Source organism: Lathamus discolor, chromosome 5, assembly GCF_037157495.1.
Source record: "Lathamus discolor isolate bLatDis1 chromosome 5, bLatDis1.hap1, whole genome shotgun sequence".
Classification (NCBI taxonomy): domain Eukaryota; kingdom Metazoa; phylum Chordata; class Aves; order Psittaciformes; family Psittacidae; genus Lathamus; species Lathamus discolor.
Window position 1 is genome coordinate 3,657,013 of NC_088888.1, and position 20,527 is coordinate 3,677,539.

Genomic DNA, 20,527 nt, shown 5'->3' on the forward strand with positions numbered 1-20,527 from the left:
CATTGATGATTTCTGTAATTCTCGGCACTAAACGTACTGTTTACAAATTTAACCTTTTTTGTTTGCTTTATCCAGCAAGAGCAGATTACGTTGAGTTGGGAAGTCAAGCTATGCTCTATTGTTTTTCTAACAGCAAATTAAAGAGCTTGTAATTTCAGCTCCACTAATCCTTTTAGCTGAACAGAATTCTGCTTGCTGGTTATTCAGACTGACAAATTTTTTTTGGTAACATTACACAAGCTGAACAAAGGAGATGAGGTATGTGAAGAAAAAAAATGGTGTAACTTGCCTAATGTCAAAATAACAATTAAAATATATTTAGAAAGCCAACATAGTTTTAATTTCACTACTTTTAGGTTATGTCTTCAGCATGCACAGCGTGTGCTCCCACTTCCAAGGTTAAGTTTTGTATCTGAGTGGTATCAAAGGCTGACCAGTACTACAGGAAGTATTTTTGCATGAGAAAACATCTTTCAGATTAGAAGCTAAATCAAGATCCTGGTCACAGTCTAAACAGCAAAGGAATTACATGGGAAGCCCTAACTAATGACCCACCTTCTCACAAAACAGCTGTAAACAGCTAATGGTATATTTGAGTTACTGGAAGCACAGAGCAGTTGCCCCTATTGCCTGCTATTAGAAATTAATCTATTCATGAGCTCAGTACTTTAGAAAGCTCAGAGAAGACCTGAGTGCTAGCTAGTGATCACAACAATCAAACCTTGAGATTCAGAATTCTGTAATTTAAAGTGTCATGGATGGATGATCCTTCCCCCACATGTCCTATTGCACAACCATGTTTTGAAACATACTTTCATTTCCTACAATCTCTATAAGGGATTTTTCTAAAGTATTATTAGGGGTGGTCCTGATCTTTTACCAGATGAGGATGGGAATTTAAGTCAAAACAGTCTAAGCAGACAGAACATTCCTCTAGCATATGGAAAAAAAAATCCAACGAACAACATTTCTGTGGGTCACTGTGTTATTCATTGTTTGCACATTAGAGTATTTCTGTATCTCTGACTACTCCCAGTTTGCCAGACAGGGCGGGTTGTCAGAAGCTGCATCTTCTGACTGCTTCAGGCTGGATGACTGCAACCATCTGTGATTTCAACCTGAGCTGTGCTCACCTCTGCAGCCTAACAGCTGTACTACCAGAATGCATTCTGCCTGATGGTATCACCTTCTCCCTGCCTTGCTGCTACAGAGCTTCTACAACAAATCTTAGGATTTGCTCAGTTATTTCAGCAACAAAATATTTCATAACAATTTTCCAAAAGCTCAACTGAAACTTCCTTCCTTCATTTCTGGGTCCTACATAACTGACAGACAGGCATCCCGTATTGTTCAACTGTCATAACAACTGAGATCAGCCGTGGTACTTTTGCTCACAGCAAGACACTGCAGTGCTGGAGGGATGCCCTTGAAGGGGTCTCCATGGAGGTCCTTTTCCTCTGGAAACTTTTTTCCATGTTAGTTCATCAGTATCTAACCCAGTTAATCCTAGCGTGTTTGAAGGGCTTATCTTTCCATTCAGGCTTTACCCCCAAGGAAGAGAGAGTATTGGGCATCAGACTCATTTTAGATTAAAGGCATATTTACTGACCATGTCAAATTATGTAACATTGTTTTAAATATTTTCTGCTTTTGCACAGTCCTTGCTAGATGGACTATTGGATAAACAGAAAAAATAAATGTCTTGGTCTGTTGACCACAGAACATTGTATGTGCTGAAATAGCATTTCTTCTTTCTTGAGTCCTTAACAACAAGCTGTTTGTACAAGCATTATGGTCACATAGTTTGCATATTAGAACAAGTGGAATTACATCAGTATTTTTCAGTCTGCTTTCTTCCTGCTCACCATCATGTTTTCCATGTGGAGCTAAGGGACCTGGCTGGCATCACAGAAGCTAAAATTCTAGCAGCTGAGAGAATCAAATTCCTCTGTACCTGAAAATTAATTGCAATAAAATCATGTACCTCTTAGCAACTGGTTGTTTAATCTGTTCTATATGCTCTTTTTTCTTCATTAGGGAATTAAACAAGTACTAAAGAGTAGTATAAGACAGTAATACAAAAGGAAAAAACAATTGATGTCATCCATCATATTCTGGGCTGCATCTGAATATAGCTATGTTCTTACAACGAACAGAATAAATAAAGTATTCTTACAAAAAAGTGCTTACAGAACTTGAACTTAAATTTGGCTTACAGAGCATTTAAAAAGAGAAGACTACATAGCATGGTAATACAGCTCTTCCTATTTCTAAGTAGGAATCAAATGCAGCTGGTGTTTAAGTAGAATTTAGTATGTGCAGTATCAGGCTAGTGACATCGACGTCCAGTGAGGAGGATTCTAAATTGTTTGTCAGAAGTAAACCAGGACTTTTTTCAGTATGCGCAATGTGTTTCAGATCAACATCCCTCCACCATCTGATTTTTTTGGTAATGGCCACTATAAAAACAAACAAACAAAACACCCCAAAACACCCCCCCCCAAAAAAAAACAAAACAAAACAAAACAAAACAAAAAAAACCCCAAAAAACAAAAAAACAAAAAATGTTTGGGACTTAGGAATTTCTCAAGACCACTGTGCATTTTTCAGTACTGCAGCAGGGTTCTTGCATGAACAACGAGCAGTTAATTTATTTGCTTACTTCCTTTAGTTCCCTGATAGTAATCCTTTACTTTTCTCTGAACAACTGGCTTTGTCTGTTTGAAGTAGCAAGTTTTCCATCAATATGTTGTTTTACTGTACTGAGCAAATTGAGGAGGGGAGTTCCAGACTGATACTGTGATACATACTGATAACCCAGAGCAACGGTGGCCACTTGCAGAGACATCCAGGCAGACCACTATTTGCATTTCCATTACTCAAACTCAGTACTTGATTTTACATTAAAATTCACAGCATTCTGTGGCATCTCTAGTCTTAACTGTAAGTCATTCTAAAACTCCCTCTTCTCTCAAACCCTCACCAGACAGTCACTGGCTCTCTCTTGTGTTTTAAAGCTCTGAAGTATGAAGAGTTCCTTGTCATTTGATCTGAGATGTCTGCTGCTACTCTTGCTGAGGACATCCTCGGTCTAAATTACAGCCCTTGTAAGAGGATGCCACACTCCAGCACAATATCCCTCTAGTATTAACACCAATTTTATTCTGTGAACTTCAGAATGTAGAAGGCATTGTTGCACTTGTACTGGATAATAGGTGCTCTGAATTATGATCAAAACAAGCATATTACTGAGCACTGTGTGTGTGTGCGGGGAAATCTGGCTTTAAGAACCACTGAATACTTATGATGACTTGTTAAAGTAAAGATAATCTAATTGTAATGGCTCATTACTGCCTGACTCTTCTTAGTTTACTCAGCAAGAAACCTTATAGGTTTCCCATTGACCTCTGCAGATATAAGACTCTACTGCCATGGGATGAGACTATTCTGGGAGGTTTCAAGTGCATAATTAATTCAGAAAGTAAATATTGACTGGTAAAATCTAGAAAAAATACAAAATGCTAATACGGATATTAACAGTCAATCTCTGCCACTTCTTTGCTCCAACAAATACACATCAGAATGAAAGAAAGAAGACTGGGTTTTACTGAAATAACATAAATATGATTTTGGAAAGTAATTAGAAATTATAGTAACTGCTAAATTTTATTAGGAATGCAAATGTTTCCAGAAACATGTATGCACTGAGCAAAGGCTAGACCATTAAAAAATAAAACAAAATTCACACTTTCAGTGGAAAAAAACCCTGCTAACATTTAGCAGGAAATGTTAGCAGGGAATTCATTGCCAGTTCATCTTGTTCTTGAATCTGATCGTTATTGAATGCAAAGAAGATCAAATATACACAATATTACAGAAGCACAAACATTGCCAACATATAAAGTACATTGTAGAACAACTAGTGATAATGACAGACAGAAATTATTGCAAGTGTAATTTAGACTTATAGCTATCATTCTTTAGCTTAAAGATTGGATTGGAAAACCAGTGAGAAAGGTTTCTTTGAGATGTTTCCAGTATTTCTCAAAAAATCACTGACAGACAATGATCCAAAAAATTTAGCATCCTCTCCAGCTATGGCAAGAACAAAGCATGCCCAGTCAATTTGAAGTTTCATTTACAGTTGGCACAGAATGGACAATAAGGCTACAGAGAAATAAAATTTGATCTTAACTTTGATAATGATCACCCCAAACTTATAATGTTTAATGACAAAAACGAAATAAAATCATTGTAAGAATATAGCATCTGTCAAGCTGAATCAGCCCGACCGTCTGCGAGCCAGCCTCTAAAACTGCTGCATATTAGATGTTTCAGAAATGTGGGCAAAAAAATCCCATAGCATGCAAAGGTGCTAGGATTTGGATGTGAACATCTCATCCTAATCCCAAGTAATGAGATAATGATTCAACCCTTGAAGCACAAAGTTTTGCATTGCTTCTCAAAGTTGTTACTGGCTTGTCAGTGTCCGGTTTTTAATCACTTACAAAGTAAATTTCAGATTGACTGTAGCGCCTAGCACCTGAATGTCATCGAAGAAGCCCTGACTTTGCAACAGTGGTGAACATAAAAAGGAGAGGCTAATCAAGATTACTAGAATTTCGAACACCTCAGACTCTCTCCCATTCTCTTTTCCATAGTGCATCAATCTTAAGTTTCGCAATCCTTCTTTATATGCAATTTCTGCCAGATCTCTAGCCAACTAGTCTTTGGTTCTGGCAGTGTTTTTAGAACAGCCTCCTCCACGCTTAAATTTATAGCTGAAGTAAGGAAAAGAAAAGAGAATTAGAGAGGGATTAAAACAAAAAAGAAAACCCCAAACCACGAGAAACTTTTCTGTAAATCACCTAAAGGTTTACTGGAATTTGCATAAACATTTAGTTCAGCTGTAATCCAAGAGCATGTCGGTGCTTACCTTGCAGATCAGTGAGGTCTTGGCCCCAAGTCGAGCAGACTGGACACACTGGTTGGCTCCTTTCCCACCAAAACCAATGAAAAACTTATGTCCAAGGACAGTTTCTCCAGCTCTTGGCAATCGTGTAGTAAGGCTATTCCAATTTAAAGCAATATTTACATGCATTAGTGACTGAAAATAACAAGCATCTTCAAAATAAGAGTTACATTCTTATAATCCTGAATGGTCCAACAGCCAGCCAGTAAGACCAAAAAAGACTCAAAAGACCTTTTAGGGTCTCTAGTCCACACCCCACCAGTTTAAGTTTATTCCTTATAGGCCACCCAGTCAAGCTTCTTGTTTATTACTCAAGAGAGGTACTGCATTTCTTTTGTTCATGTTTCTACAGGAAAAGAAGCACTTGAACCCTGCCTGGGATTCCCCAGTGCTAACTCGATACAGATAAATAATAAATCTATAGTATCACTGCTCATGTTGTTTTACTGTAACATTCAGTTCAAGCTTACATATTGTTCATTTAATTTCATTACATCTAATTATACCTTCTTGAACCACCCTCAGTAATTTTTCACTCTGTTGGTATTCACACCCCTCCAAAGTGTAGATTGGTATCAAAACCTTCCTCCCCTCTGCTGTCACTCAGGAGCACTGTACGTATTTAACTTTTCCCTTTGTGAAGTTTTTCTCTCACAAATCAAGCTTTACAACTTCTTAGCATATTTTTTTTCTTGAATGCAGTCCAATTGCGTTTACATCCTTCTGGGGATGGGTGCCCAGAATCAGATGCACTAATACAAGCGGAGACCCATCAGGAGTGTGCTCTGGTTTAATTCCCATTTTGGAAAAGAGAAAACAAAACTGTAATTCTGTTAACCCCACCAGATGCTTTGCTATCTCCAGCAGAAGTAGAAAGGAAGAAAAAAGACACCACCGAGACTATGTGGAGGAATTTCTCTGAATTACACAGAATCAACCAGGTTGGAAAAGACCTTCAAGATCATCAAGTCCAACCATTACCCCAGCACTGCCAAGACCACCACTAAACCATGTCGTTACGGGATGCGAAAGGCTAGCTTACTTTTGCCACTTTCATTAAAACATGTAACACAAAACTGTTTACTGCAGTTGGATTACCAAAATTTCTGCCTTCTCAAGCCATACATTCCAGGCACAAAGTTTAAAAATGTAATTCTTTCTATCTCTTAAGCTACAAACAAACTCACAACACGTGTGGAGGGAGGGCTTCCTATCTATCATGTGCTAGTGACCTGTTCAGTGACAGTTCAGACAGGTTTCCAAAAGTCTGCAGGAAAGGAAAGTGGGGAAGGGGAATCTGAAAGAACACAGAGGAATGTGCCCTAATGAGGAAGAGACTAACTTCAATTCTGTTTGTTAATTTATAACATTATTTTACCCCAAAATCTTCCCACAGCTTCAAAGTTGCCAGCCCTCCAGTTCTGAAAAAAAGTGACGTGCTTCTGCACTAGCAAATCACTACAGCGTGCTCTTTGAAAAGGATATGAAGAATATGTGTAATTACTTTCTGAGTTTATGCTGCACCTTCTGAGGCATACTGGAGTTCACAAAATCTTCTGAATTAATGACAATGCACAACCTGATCTACTGAAAATTCACAGGAAAAAAAGGAAACAATTTTCCCTACTGATTTTCCATTTCAGCACCCATCAATCCAAAGGCTTAGGATCATTAGGAAATCAAGAAAACCTAAAATTAAACTAGCAAACCCAAACAAGTCCTGAACTCCCAGAAATTAAGATTTTTCCTTTGAAGGAGATGTAACGGGTCTGCGCTTCATCAGTTACAGTTTCTGGAGAGATGCAGTCTCTAAGAAAGGATGCTCACTAACAGAGCACCCCAGATTTTAGTGTGAGGGTACGGTGCGCAGCCAGCAGGTTTATTTCATGTGGGTGACCACAAAGCAACCCCAGAAGGCTCACACACACAGCTAATGGCACTCACTTTGTTTCAAGAGAGGCAGAGCTAGGATCATTCTGTTGGGAAATGCTTAAACCATTTTAAATAAAAATACAACATTTTAGAAGCATACTTATAGGTACCTTATACATGGAAAGGATTGCTAGGTTAAAACTACCCACAGCAACATCTGGCAGGTTGCTTACAACAGTGAGTAACTGTAAGGTTTCAGGGAATAAGGTGTAATGAGTGCATATAAGTAATGTTTATTCATGGCAACATCTATAATTTATCACTATTTTAGCCATTGGAAGATAAAGCAGTGAGGGTTGTGAACCAGAGAATGAAGGTCACAAAACTCAGCTGAGGAACCTCCTCTTCAGCTAGTGCCAGGGTACTCCATGCACACTTCTAACATCATGTACATTTAGTAAAGAGTAGTTGTTTCACCCAGGCTTGGTAAGAAACAGTATAGTAGCTTTTGTATAATTGCTTTCATCCACAGATCTCACTGCACTTTAAAAAGCAGAACAAAAACATTATTCCTACTTTTTGGGCATGAAATTTAGGCAAATCATTTTGCCTTTTTGTGCCTTGGGTCAGCCAAGAAGCCAGTTGCAAAATCAAAAATAGAGATCAGCTCAATTCACTAGCTCATGCTGTCTTCTCATTTAAATTCTGCAGTCTGAAAATGGTATCAAGTCTCAATTCATTTTCCTTCCTTAGGGTGCTTTTCAGAGATTATAGCTTATTCTATATAGAATTTGTTTCCACAAAAAGCTAATATATTTTTAGACAAAAATTAACGATTGCGACATCCCAGCAGACAGCTGCTAATAGCGCTGTGCTGAGTTCATAAGCATTCTCAAGAAGTACTTTCAACCATATATATTCTTGTTTTAACAGTAACCAGACCATGACTTAACTCTTGTCTCAGTTATGTTGGCATCAACATGCAACTCCAATGGAAGCATCATAATTGAACTGGTGAAAAAACTGGCTTGGTGAGATGAGAATCTCGGCCCCAGTGTTACAAGCAGCATGGCACAACAACTGCCTGTGGGAATGAAACGGCTTGTTGAAGATGGGGAGATGACCTTTTTTATTGTTTTGATGGCAAGGTACAAGGCAAAGGGCAAAGGATCAAGTTGGAACAGTGACTTATAATTAGGCAATTTTAAAAATAGGCTAACAGACTAGGCAAGACCAGGCAGCAGGCCCCTGTAGCTGACTGTAAACAAACCCTCACCTTATTACATTTCAGGCATGACCGTCAATCCTTTTAGACCAATTCTCCAATTCTTCATTTCAGAAGCCTATTTTTATTTCCCATATTAAACAAATTTAGAGTATTGATCTATTCGTCAGGGACTGTAGTGACAGGACAAGGGGTAACGGGTTAAAACTTAAACAGGGGAAGTTTAGATTGGATCTAAGGAGGAAATTCTTTCCTGTGAGGGTGGTGAGACACTGGAATGGGTTGCCCAGGGAGGTTGTGAGTGCTCCATTCCTGGCAGTGTTCAAGGCCAGGTTGGATGAAGCCTTGGGTGGGGTGGTTTAGTGTGAGGTGTCCCTGCCCATGGCAGGGGGGTTGGAACTAGATGATCTTGAGGTCCTTTCCAACCCTAACTGTTCTATGATTCTATGATTCTGTGCATAAGCCTGGAGCCTTCACTTTCACTGCAACTGGTGTTCCAGATTCTTATTTTTTACTAATGTAATGCTATTCTCTTGTCATTTTTTTGTGCAACTCTACTAACTTTTGATTCACATCAGAGAATGTTAATGAGCATTTCGGGCTTCTGTTATGAGCAGGCAATGATGAGTAATCTGTATGATTAAGGAACCCTATAAATTCTTGGCTTATTAATGGTGCCACAAATACTACTCAAAATAGCCTAAAAATGATGAAACAGCTAATGTTACTCCAAAACTAGGCTAAATTAGTTAATTAGAAAAACTGTCACACAGGCTTTCAGAACTGTTACAAGAATGTTTTGTAAAGCCATTTACAACTTTGACGTCATTTGAAAACACTGACCTGTTAAACCTAATATAAATTGCTATCAAACAGACTGCTCTTTGCTTATGTGATAAATTCTGCTCAGCCTTGAGAGAATAAATGGCTCAAAGGATATTGGGCTCTTATGCCTTATGAACAACCAGAAACGAAACTTGAAAACCCCCAACACTTATTGATGTGAAATAAAATGATTATATAATGTTTTGCAAACTGTGCACCACACTACTGAGCCATATTTATAGAGGAAAGTTCAGACCGAAGCACCCTGAAATACTTACAAAGGAAGGAACAGAATCACTCAGAATTTCAACTGAGATTTTACAGCACGGTATTTAAATGTAATGCACACAGCAATGCTGCCCTAATTTGTTCAGGGGAAATGAAAAATCTTACAGCAACTTATGTTTCAGAGGTTTGGGATGAATAAAAGCACATACATTAGAATTTCACCACTGTAGCAAATTCAACCCTCTTCCAGTAAGTGTGTGCCATAAGTTCCCTTAGAGGCTATTCCTGAGTAGCATTTGTATTTTTAGACAGACAACCCTTTGGAAAGATGGCATTAGAAATAGAACAGAGAACCTTTACTACGGTGTTGAAGCACTGAATCAGAGGTGAATGTGTAACTTACTGAGTCATTAATGCCACTCTCACTGGTATTCTGGGTTTTCTTGTAAAGTTCCCATCTAAGCAGTGACCAGATCATATTCAGAGATAGAAAATCTGAAGAAGAAAGAAGTGGAAAGGAAGAGATGTATACCTGCAGCATTTGCATAAACTAATCCTGAAATTAGTCATGGTTTGCTTCAGATTCTTGACACCTAATCAGTGTGTGTTCACTGTTTTCAACACATGAAAGTGCTATAAAGATGTACTTTTATTATCTTAAGCTGACATAAACCCCCCCCCCCCCCAGCAGCATTTTTGTGCTGTTTCTCTTGCATTGCTTTTATTGCTCACAGAGCTTCCTAATTCAAACTATTTTTTTTGCTCATAGGATAGTTTTAATTTGGATCACCAAATTGGTCCAACTTAGTGCACAGCAGCAAGGGTGGACCAGAACTGCAGAACTGAGGAGAAGGCATCAGTGCACCCATACTGCGCTAAGCCCGTGTTGAAACTTTGACTTGACACTACTTTGTATGTTGAAAACACTGAATACCATGTAACTAAGGCTTAATGAAGTAGTCCAATATATCATTAAACACATTGAAGAAAAGCATAAAGTATCAGTATGTTCCTGAGAAATCACATGTGCACGAGAAAGGAAAATAGACAAGTACATAAATATTTTTCTTAAAAAAAAAAAAAAGAAAACAATATTCTCGTTGGGCAACCGAGAAAAGAGAAATTGTAGGTTATCTGAGGTGACTGCCATTTATATGGTACCAGGAGAAACATTCAGACTTGTGTTTTTATTCCTGAAGAAGGGTGAAGATAATCATGGGTATCAAAATGGTAGCGGAAATGCCGCATTCAAAAGTGTCTTAAGGAAAAGGAATATAATGGTAAAGGTGTAGAATTTAGCTTTGATTCTGCTCTGTTTGAATCACTGAACAAAACTGACTCTTTCTGCCCTCTTGGGAATTTCCTAGAATGGGGAAAATCCCTGTGAGATTAGAGTAGGTGTAACTAGCCACTGTCTAGTACATACAATTTACTGGGCTTTCATGATTCTCAGAACTGAACAAATATCAATGAGGGAACAGTTCTTGCCTCTAACTAAGAATATTAGTACAATATTGTGGTGAAAAAAAATCTTAGACCTCTTTTGAATCTGGCTTAATATTTTGGTTTAGCCTTGGTCTGTTTTGTCTGGCGTAATTTCTAAAGGTTTGAACATGTGCTATGAGAAAATATCCATAACACGGAGACAAAAAGACCACAATTCTTTTCAAAATCTGATGTTCTTGGCTCATTGATGCTTTCATCCCTTTTAAAAATCCACTAAAACATCTTATTGGAAGGTAGAAAATGTCCAAGATTTATCAAGAGCCCACCTCAGGAACTGAGTTAACTACAGCTTGGTTTAAGTATGGGGCTATTCAGTTCTAGGTTCTTAGATCTTCAGTGACTGAAAAAAAGTGTTACAAGACAATTAGAAATCATAGAAATTCTCTATTGTTTTCTTCCTCCTATGTCCCTGAACATGGCAAGTTTTTCTTCAAAAAATAAAATAATTAACTTTTCATACAATTCAAATAATTGGTCATTGCTTGGCTGGGCTTTCTCTCTAGCCTCCAGTAAAGAACAGTGTAAAAACACTACCCAATCAGGTACCAGGAAAAAATAATTGATATTTAAAGAGTGGTCCCTTCTCAGGACAGTGCTGAAGCACAGGGTGAGATGAGCACCTTTACCCCATCATCCATTCAGAGTTGGTTTTTTAAACCTGTTTGATTTTGCATGCTAAAAAGTTTGTTACCACAACACAAACAAGCGAATGATGAATTGGTGCAGAGCAGCAGGAATCTTTTCGATCAATTTTGCCACCAGCAAAAATATGTATTTTATGAAACACAAATATATACATATTTTAAAAGACAAACTGTTTTGTACATCTCATTACTGAATGGATAAACAAGTGAACTGAAACAAATGGTGAAAATTTCCAACAAGGGAGAAAATTAAATGGACGTCTGCAACTACAGGCAGGAGCACCACAGTAGTCGCTGTCTTCTTAGATATGCAATCACCACCTCAATTTAAAAGGACCGAAATCTGTAACATGTAGAATGAGAACAGATGTCCACAGCTCTTTGAGACTGAACGTTTCTGTTGACCCTATGCACAGAAACAAATTTTATGCTCCTAGATATTAAAAGATGAAATAAACAAGAAGGCATCCAAATGAATGTCCTGAAGCATTTATGATAGCTCACTGCACTGAACCTGAGTGAAACAACAGTATCACCAAGAGATCAAAATTCCTAAATTATGGTAGGAGTATGAAACCTTCAGCGCAAAGAAATTATTGATTTGACAAATTGCCATAAGTAAAAAGCTTTCTCACGGAAAATCAAACCTCTAACATTTCCTCACATCACCAGCAGTTAAATTCTAGGAAAAGGTGGGCACAATTCATCATCTATAGAATGTTTAATTCTAAACTCGAACCTCTAAAGAGATTAAAAAAACACAAACAAATATGAATCTATCTTCAGATATTTAAGTCTCACCAAACATTCCATCACTCTTACCAAACATCTGCTTTGTATTTAAGAAAGATTGTGGAAATTTTCAGAATTGCTACTCTCTAACTTTATTTGCCTCCCACGTTGTTCTTCATTGATGTCTCTCGATTACATTATTTTTGGAACTGCAGTTACATAATTATTTTCAAGGCAATCTGATGGCAATATTAGAACAGACTGTCGCTGAAACATGCTGTGCTCACCCAGTGCTGAAGAAGGCTGCCTATGGTTTCTATGCCAAACAGAACATTGTATCATGATGCAGTACCAGGGCTAAAGCAGAAAAACCAACACAAAACAAAGCAACTTTTGCGACCAAGCAAAGAGTGATCTTCATATGCCTGAGGACAGACTAAGATTAAAGAGACGTACATAGAATCATAGAACAGTTAGGGTTCGATGAAGATTAATCTTTACCTCTTAAAGAAAGGATTTATCAGGCAACAAAAAACAAAGTGGAAATAGTATGGTTGAGTGGATAGGCTACAGGGTCCTTGTTCATGTCATCATGATTTTTCATATACTGGTAAATCAACAAAGTAATCTGTGCTTCTGCTTTACTATCATGAAGAAAATAGGGCACCTACTGACCCCTCCACAACTCTCATCATCAGTCTTTTCCAGGTAAAATACAAAGAAGGACCTCACTCCCCCTTAACTATTGGCATTTTTCACACAAGCATATTGTGCTTTATAAACTGCAAGATTAAGAGTGATAATCATAGATGTGTTCTCACTACATGTCATCAAAACAAAGTACAGTCCTGTCCAAACACTAATAATTTTCTTCAGTAACATGTTGCTCTAAAAGTTTGCACCCAGGACAATAATTTTGACAAGTACATTTTTCATCAAGTTGGTAACTACAGCGCTTCCTACAGAATCCATATGGGTCACAAATGTAAAGTATAACCCAAATAATACTTTACTGATACTTACTCAATGTATCACAGATAGTGAAGGTAATCAACATATCTAAGCTTAGTATGAGGACAGGATGGAATGGAATAGACTAGACTAGTCTGAACTAGACTAGAATAGAATAGTTCAATTGGAAAGGACCTACAGTCATCATGCAGTCCAACTGCCTGACCACTTTAGGGTTAAATTTCCAGCGTCTTCACTAGACAAGTTTTCACTTTGAAAATATCCTACCCTTGATTCACTGATTTAAAAACCGAAACAACTTTATCTAAATTCAAACTAATTATGAAGGTATCTACTAAAATCTTGGATTACAGTAACATTCAGGTTTGTGGGGCAAAGATGAGAACGTGCAGGGGGATGCCTGGGCTTTGCTGGCCAAGGTTAACTCTGCTGTGACAGGTAGGAATCTCCTCTAGATAGGTACCTTCATCTTTTTCACGATCTAAGCTCTTTTGGAAAAGGTAGATCCCTGAATACTAAAAGAGGTGCAATTCTGTATAACGCTGCCTTGTGATGCTTGCTGATGGACAACTCCCAAATGCCCATTAATGCCCAGAATTTAATGTGTAACAGGGAATGAAAACTGAAGAAAAATCTGCCCCTTTTTGCTGCCTCTATATAGAGTACTACAAGCTCCAGCAAAACCACCAACTGTTTTTTCCCCACAGGTCATATCTTACTTTGTTCTTTCGAGGGGTGGGAGGGTGAGAAAGGTAAGAAAACTACATTTAGAAAAGATTGAACAATAACAACAAGATATTCCCAATGAATAAAACTAACAGATTCAGACAGAAGAAGACAGGCATATTCACTCTTATTACAGCTGAAAACCTGGAAAGTGTCTGTCTTTCCACGCGAGTTCTGAACATGATCTGCCTATCCTTTATTTTCAGCTCTGACCAAATATGTTTTTTTTCTCTTTCTGCTGTTTATACTATTGGGGTTTATGCATTTTGTATAAACAGGTATCTGAAAAATGACAGGAAGTACAGTAAGTGATGGATGGAATAAACTAGTGAAAGAGAGTTATGACTCTGGAAGCAGAAGTTATTTGAAAGATGAGAGGCAAGAAAAGGGCAATACAGAAAAGAACTTCACTGTAACAATGTGATGTAGAAAGACAACAAGAAGAGGTGAAGACAAATAAGGGGTAATCACAGATGGTTCAGGGATGACATGCTATTGATCTAGTACAGGAAAAAAGGAAAAAAAATGCACTGAAGTCAGAAATGGAAAGAAGAAATAATGAAACTCAGAAGAGAGCACATGACCGATATATTCGGGAACATTACCACCTTCTTATTTTATAATTAGTTGTCACAAAGATCAACCTGTTCTATAAAGCTGCACCCACTTATGCAACATCCTAGTGAAAAATAATCTTGTATTTTTCTTCAGGCTCAAAGTATATGATACTAGGCTTGAAAGGAACCAGGATGCCAGCATCAAATAACCTACTGCAGCTTGATATAGGGGCTAACAAGTGAAGCCACATAAAACAAGCAAACAAAACCTTCCTGGTAGACTCCTATGGAAAGAACAGCTCAGACAGCTCCTAGAGGCAACACGATATATATGCCTGCCCAGAGTGTTTTTACACAAATTTGTTACGATCGACTCTGGATGATTTTTATTGCAGCTTTTGATTTGTGCCAGAAGCTCTTTACTGTCAGGAGTACTAAAATTCACCCAAAAATATTTATGTCTAGAAATGCATCAAGGAAAATGGTTATTTCCATTAACAGTACAGCCAGCAAATAACTCACTCCCAAGACAGAACAGAACTATTACTCATATCATTCTGTGGCTCATAAAGGGGGAGAAACTACAATATTCTCAGTGTTGAGTGTTAAAATATAGTTCCTAACAACTGTTTATTGTTAGAAATACTTTCAAAGGAGTTCCTTTAGAGAATTTCCTCTTTGGCTGTTGTGAATCTGGTATGTCAAATACCTCTAGACTGAAAAGGCAAGAGATGTTTTATTCTAAACAGTCAAACAGAATTTCCAGTAATAGCAGGGATGACAACCAAAACAGTAAAACCCCATGGGAGTTATATGGTAAAAGAGTATTCACTGGGGCTAGAAAATACAGATACATTCATAACACAACATGCTTTTCAATCTTCATCACTGGGATACAGAAGAAGCCCAAGGAATACCCTGAAGTACTGACAATGCCAATGACCAGTATACTGCTGGTTTTCATGCTATTTACTTGGAACTGCCCAGATGCCAAAGAACCTGACAGAAAGCAAATGGCAACAGTTGTGATACCTGTAAAGTGGGATGTTTTAGCATGAAGCAATGGCCATATGCTGAAGTGTATTGCTGAGATAAAATTGTATCTTTCCGTAGCAGAAATTGACACACTACCCCTTACTCCTGATGCTGATATTGGACAATTGGTAAATAAGCTTTTATGCCAATAGCCTCTCCCCTGATGATAATGTTAGTACTTCCTGACTTCTCATTTTCTTCAGAGGTATCACTCTGGATTTTCCAGAGACAGATAAAGCCTCAGCAGGAATGCAAAATTACAGGGAAACTGCACACTCAGGAAGTTGCTGTAACATCACTTGAATGTATGCTCAGCAAACATGGGCCAGGCCTGTTACGGCAGGAGTGATCCCAGTGTCCAGACAGTGATTCTGTCTGTCTTCAGTTCCGTTCCAGCCTGGTTTCATTTCCATGAATGCTGTCAATGAGAAAAGGAACTTCTTTCTACTGTAGTCACTAATATGGTAATGATTTCAGAAAGAACCTTTTCAGGTCCTAGACTTTCTGTGGACTTGGACACATGCAAGTCTTGTATGCATACAGGACACACCATTTTGAGGTATTTTTCTTTCCTAATATTCTGATTTTTTTAAACAAATATTTATTTGAAGGGATGAAATAAATTGTGTTCTGGATCCACCATTTTCATCTTGCAGAATTAGCAACTGATCTAACACCAGACAATAAGTTTTAAATGAATGAATTTTCTTCTGCCATCACAGTGTTGAAACTGGTCTCTGCTGTCACCAACCCCTGAGAAAGCATGTACATACTCATGAAGGTTCAACAAGGAGATCCAACTCCTGATAGCTGGCAAACAGGGCAGCCATTAAAAAGATGAAAAGTCTGATAACCTCGTGGTTTGATTTTTGTGGGTAGTGCATAATAGCTTACTGACCTCCAAAGGGGAAAATGCCAGTCTAATGAGACTAGACAATTGTGATTCTTTAAGTCATGCATTTAAAAAGCTCTGGATAACAAAACAATAAGGAATATGATGGTGTTTCAGACAAGTGTTCTTTGCCAGACAAGAGAACACAAGATGGAGTAGCTGATTTTCTTCTCCCATTAGGAAAATATACCCCCAGAAACTTATCACCTGCTACGATCAAAATGTTTCTGGATTCATTTACTCCATTACCCAAGTGAACTCTCTAGAGAATTAAGCAATAGTTTCCCAGCCTCATATGGACTAAACCTAAAAGCTTGGTAAACATTAGTTTTATCTCACAAACCATAATTTTTAATTGCTAACACACATAGGAAAGGCATAATCCTCCACTGATGATATCATAGTCTACTGCCATGGAAATGACTGCAGAATCATAAACACAGGTTTAAGATGACCTCACTTTCATAGGAAAGAGGAAAATTTCACTGGAATGTGAATGACATTGGGAATAAGCACACACAGATCCTACAGAGTGAAAAAACTCTCTTACTAGTCAGTCAAAATATGGAAGATGAAGACACCAGCTAGATGTGCAACTGAACGGCGAAGGGGTTGTCCTGTCCAAACACCGTATTACTACCTATGAGTCTTTGAACAAAGAGAGCTTTCTTAACTACTGTCAGGGCTCCCCTCCATAAATTCACCATACCAGACAGGAGTGAAATCCCTGCCCTGACAGGCTTACAGTTTAACCACAAGAACATGAACAAAGTATGGCTATAAGACTACAGTGTAGGATCACAGAACAACATCGTAGCTGGAATGCTTCCTAGAATGAGTAAGTACTTCAGAAGTGGGAGGAAAAGAACTATACAGTCTCTTCAAGCACACAAAATAACATGAAGTCAGACGCAAATGCAGAAGTACGATCTTAGTGCAGCAAGTGCTAAGTATTCTGGCTTTGGCTCAGGAAAATACATATATTTAACCTTCAGCTCTGAAGCACTCTAAAAGGCGTCAAACAACTCAAAGATTGGAAGTTCAAATTTCTGTGTAAGCTTTGTGTTGCCGTGAGCTGGGAATGTTGAGCACTGTGCAGGACCCCAAGTTGAGATGAGACAAGAAGCTTGAGCTGAGAACAGGGAGTGGAGAAATGTAGTAGGTGATAATGATCTCACTTAAGTAGAACCTTTCATCTTGAAGGATCTCAAAGCAGTTTACAAACTTAGACCAGACACTGCAGCTGGTAGAAACAGAAGCAGACAGCTGGGAACTCATTCATGGGAGGGAGGAGGTAACAGAGGACTTACTGGGTACCATATCTTCCAAAATGCTGGTGCTGGGAGAAGATGGCAAGACTACAACAGAGCTTTTCCCTGAACCTTGCCATGCAGCCATGTGAGAAAGCTGCAGAAAGTAAGCAGAGAGCCAGAGCTGGCACAGAGTAGCAGAAAAACCTCTGGATAGCCGAGGAGCTGTCACTGTTAGGATTGTAGTTTCCCTGCCTTTTATCTCAACCTCAATTCCATACACTCTTCACACTTTCTGCAGTAAAACCTTATGTCTTTCTTATGTATGCCCTTTCCTATTTTTATCCTTTTTAATATATTTCTCCTATTTCTCTTCACCTTTTTCCTATCTTCTTACAAAGCAAACTGCCCTTCTACTCCTGCAACACCAAAATGTTTTCCAAATGCATAGCAGGACAAACAGTGCTAGTCTTGGTTACTGGGAAGCCAAAGAAATTATTTCAGCTATGGCACTCATGTAGTACAGGCCTGACTGTAGTACCAGAAGGGCTATTCTTTAGTTCAAAAGCACTACTAAATACATGTTATTAAAACTGAACTAGATAAACAAGTCTAAAAAACAAGAGTCATATTAGTTATTGCTGAAATGGAATTGCTTCCTGAAGGAAAGACAGCGCCTAATTAAAGTACACAGTAGCTTAGGACACAAAATGAAGACACCAAATGAAAGGGCAGGGAGGATTCAATTAAATAGAATTCAGAAACCAACTTTCGTTGTGCTTCATTTAAAAGACATTGTGTGACCAGTTTCACATTCATATTTCTCAAGACTTTTAAAACTTCCATATTTCCATTTAGGAAAGGGAGAAAAAAAGTTTTTCATGGATAACAGCCAAAGACAAGTGCGGAGCAGGTGTTCCAGCAACACCAGTCCTTCTCAGAGAAGACCACAGCATCCTCTGTTGCATAAACAGCAGTTTCTTTCAGAAAGTGCCAGCTGGGATCAATGGCATGCTGTTTCTTGCTTTCATAACCTTGGTTGCAAATACAGCTCTTTTAATGGGTTAAAAAAGCCTTTAGTGGACTTGCCCTAATTATTTTGTGTCAATTTAAGAACACCCAACCAGACATTTTCTCTCCTTTTTCCCTCTTCAATATTTTGTTACTTTTTGTTGGAGGAATTTTGCTGGAAGCTTTTTAAGTTTGGAGTAGAACACCAAATATTTTTAACGCAACTAGAACTGAGTCTCATCCTAAAATAAACTGATCACTCATTTTGTGATCAAACTTGATTTAATGGAGGGACAACAATTTAATGAGATTACAGCAGTGAAAAGCTTCTTTTGACATGAATGGACTTGTGTCAGGCCCACATCAAATGAGCAGTGCCTGGGCCACTATAGATATTTGAAAGCTGTATACAAACAGAACTCAATTTTCTTACTGAATTCCATTACTGAGGATTTAATCTACTTGATTTTTATCCCATTTTTCTTTTTGGGCCCCTGAGATACAGCTTTCTGCCTGTCAGGCAATAGAAGGCAAAGGGGAGTTTCTCTAACCTGTGTTTAGGTCCTCTAAAATCAGGGCAGAACAACAAAACACTTAGCCTGTGCATCTTTCATCTACCATACACCCAAACTTTGTTAGGTCAGAGAAGAAGACAAGGGAATAGTACTGCCTCTGAAATCAAGCCCAGATTTTTCACTATTACATAAATGAAACGATTCACAGATGACACATTTTCTCATGCCTTGATGCCTTTCTCTGGATCCAAAAGATTAATTTCCTCAACTGGACTAAGCTTGTATTCCTTCACAGTTGTGCTTTCCCATGCTGCTGGCAATGGCAGATTGACTAGAATAAGGAGTGGCTGCTGCAGGGGAAGCATTATAGATAAAAACAAACACACAAATGGATTTGAAGGATTCTAGAGCACTTTGCTGCTAGGAGAAGCTGAAGAGCATAAAAAAAGAAGACAGTAAAGCAAGAAAAAAACATTAAAACTTGGTGACTATGCATGCACGAGAAATGGTGGAAATGAGAACACACGTGAAAGACCTGAAAACAAAGCAAAGAAGAAAATGAAGTCACATGTGAGGCTTTGCTTTGCTCACTCGAAAGAAGCATGAGAAAATTCCTTTCCATATTCCCAGAAAAGAAGCCTGAAATTATTGCCCCAAACATTGCATTTTGAAAAAAGAAAGTATAGACATAGCTTTGGATCATGGACATTTCCAATGAACCATTTACTTCAGCTGACAATGACCAAAACTAGAGACTTAAGAGGAAGATGTAGAATCTCACAAACGGAGATACCTTTGCCATTTTCCATAGGCAAAGACTGTGCCCAGACAGCGAAGACTTGATGTGTCCATCAGACTGCTCTGGGATGTTAGTTCTGGATGTGCATTTGTCACCACTGCTGTGTCTTTGCTCTCTTGCTAAATGCTTTCAGTCAATCAGTCTAATACTTGTAATAACTCTTAACAACAGTTGTTACAACAGGGGACTGGAAGCATTTCTTTCAGTTACACTCCCTGCAGGGTATGAAGCAACCTAAGGGAAGGAAAGAGCTACACAGAAAACTAAGACTTCAAATTTTGAACATCCTAACAAACACAGTTTTACAGTATTCGGCCTGTGGTCTCATTCCCTTGAGTTAAACTGAAAAACTGTTGTTGTTGTGACTATCCAAACACTGTTTTTCCATTTACATTTTGTTCTTTGCTTCTGCTGTTTTCAATTGCCATGCCAAAGTTTCTCCTGTTTATTCTAATTGTTTTAGTATGTCTGACTCTCATTGGTTTATATGTTTAGTCTTGTCCTGATTTAATATGAATTAAAATGCCAATGCCACGACCAGTCTGCAAATATGAGTCAGAGCAGAAACTATTTAAATAATACTATGGATGGTACCCGTCTGGTTTGGTATCTAGATCATATAGAATAAAGCTGTTTTTGTTTTCTACTACTATTGCCTGCTATTCCCAATGAAGTGTTGATTGTGATTTTGACCACAAATATGTTTTGTTCCTGGTCCTATTAGCCAAAAGAGTGTGGTTTACTGCATGTATGTACGTGAGGTTGT

General features: G+C 38.2%; 1 protein-coding gene across 2 annotated transcripts in view; it reads right to left on the reverse strand.

Moving 5' to 3' along the window:
- The window catches only part of RBKS (ribokinase), a 71,563-nt gene that overhangs the window by 47,115 nt on the left and 3,921 nt on the right, over positions 1-20,527 (reverse strand). Inside the window, exons 2-3 of one of the 2 annotated variants that reach the window (XM_065679445.1) lie at positions 9,526-9,617; positions 4,937-5,069 (exon numbers count right to left, since the gene is read on the reverse strand). In XM_065679445.1, the coding sequence (XP_065535517.1) occupies positions 4,937-5,069; positions 9,526-9,533 (141 nt within the window). In that variant the 5' untranslated portion in view covers positions 9,534-9,617. The remainder of the gene's footprint in view (positions 1-4,936; positions 5,070-9,525; positions 9,618-20,527) is intronic. The other variant, XM_065679444.1, reaches the window with a different exon arrangement.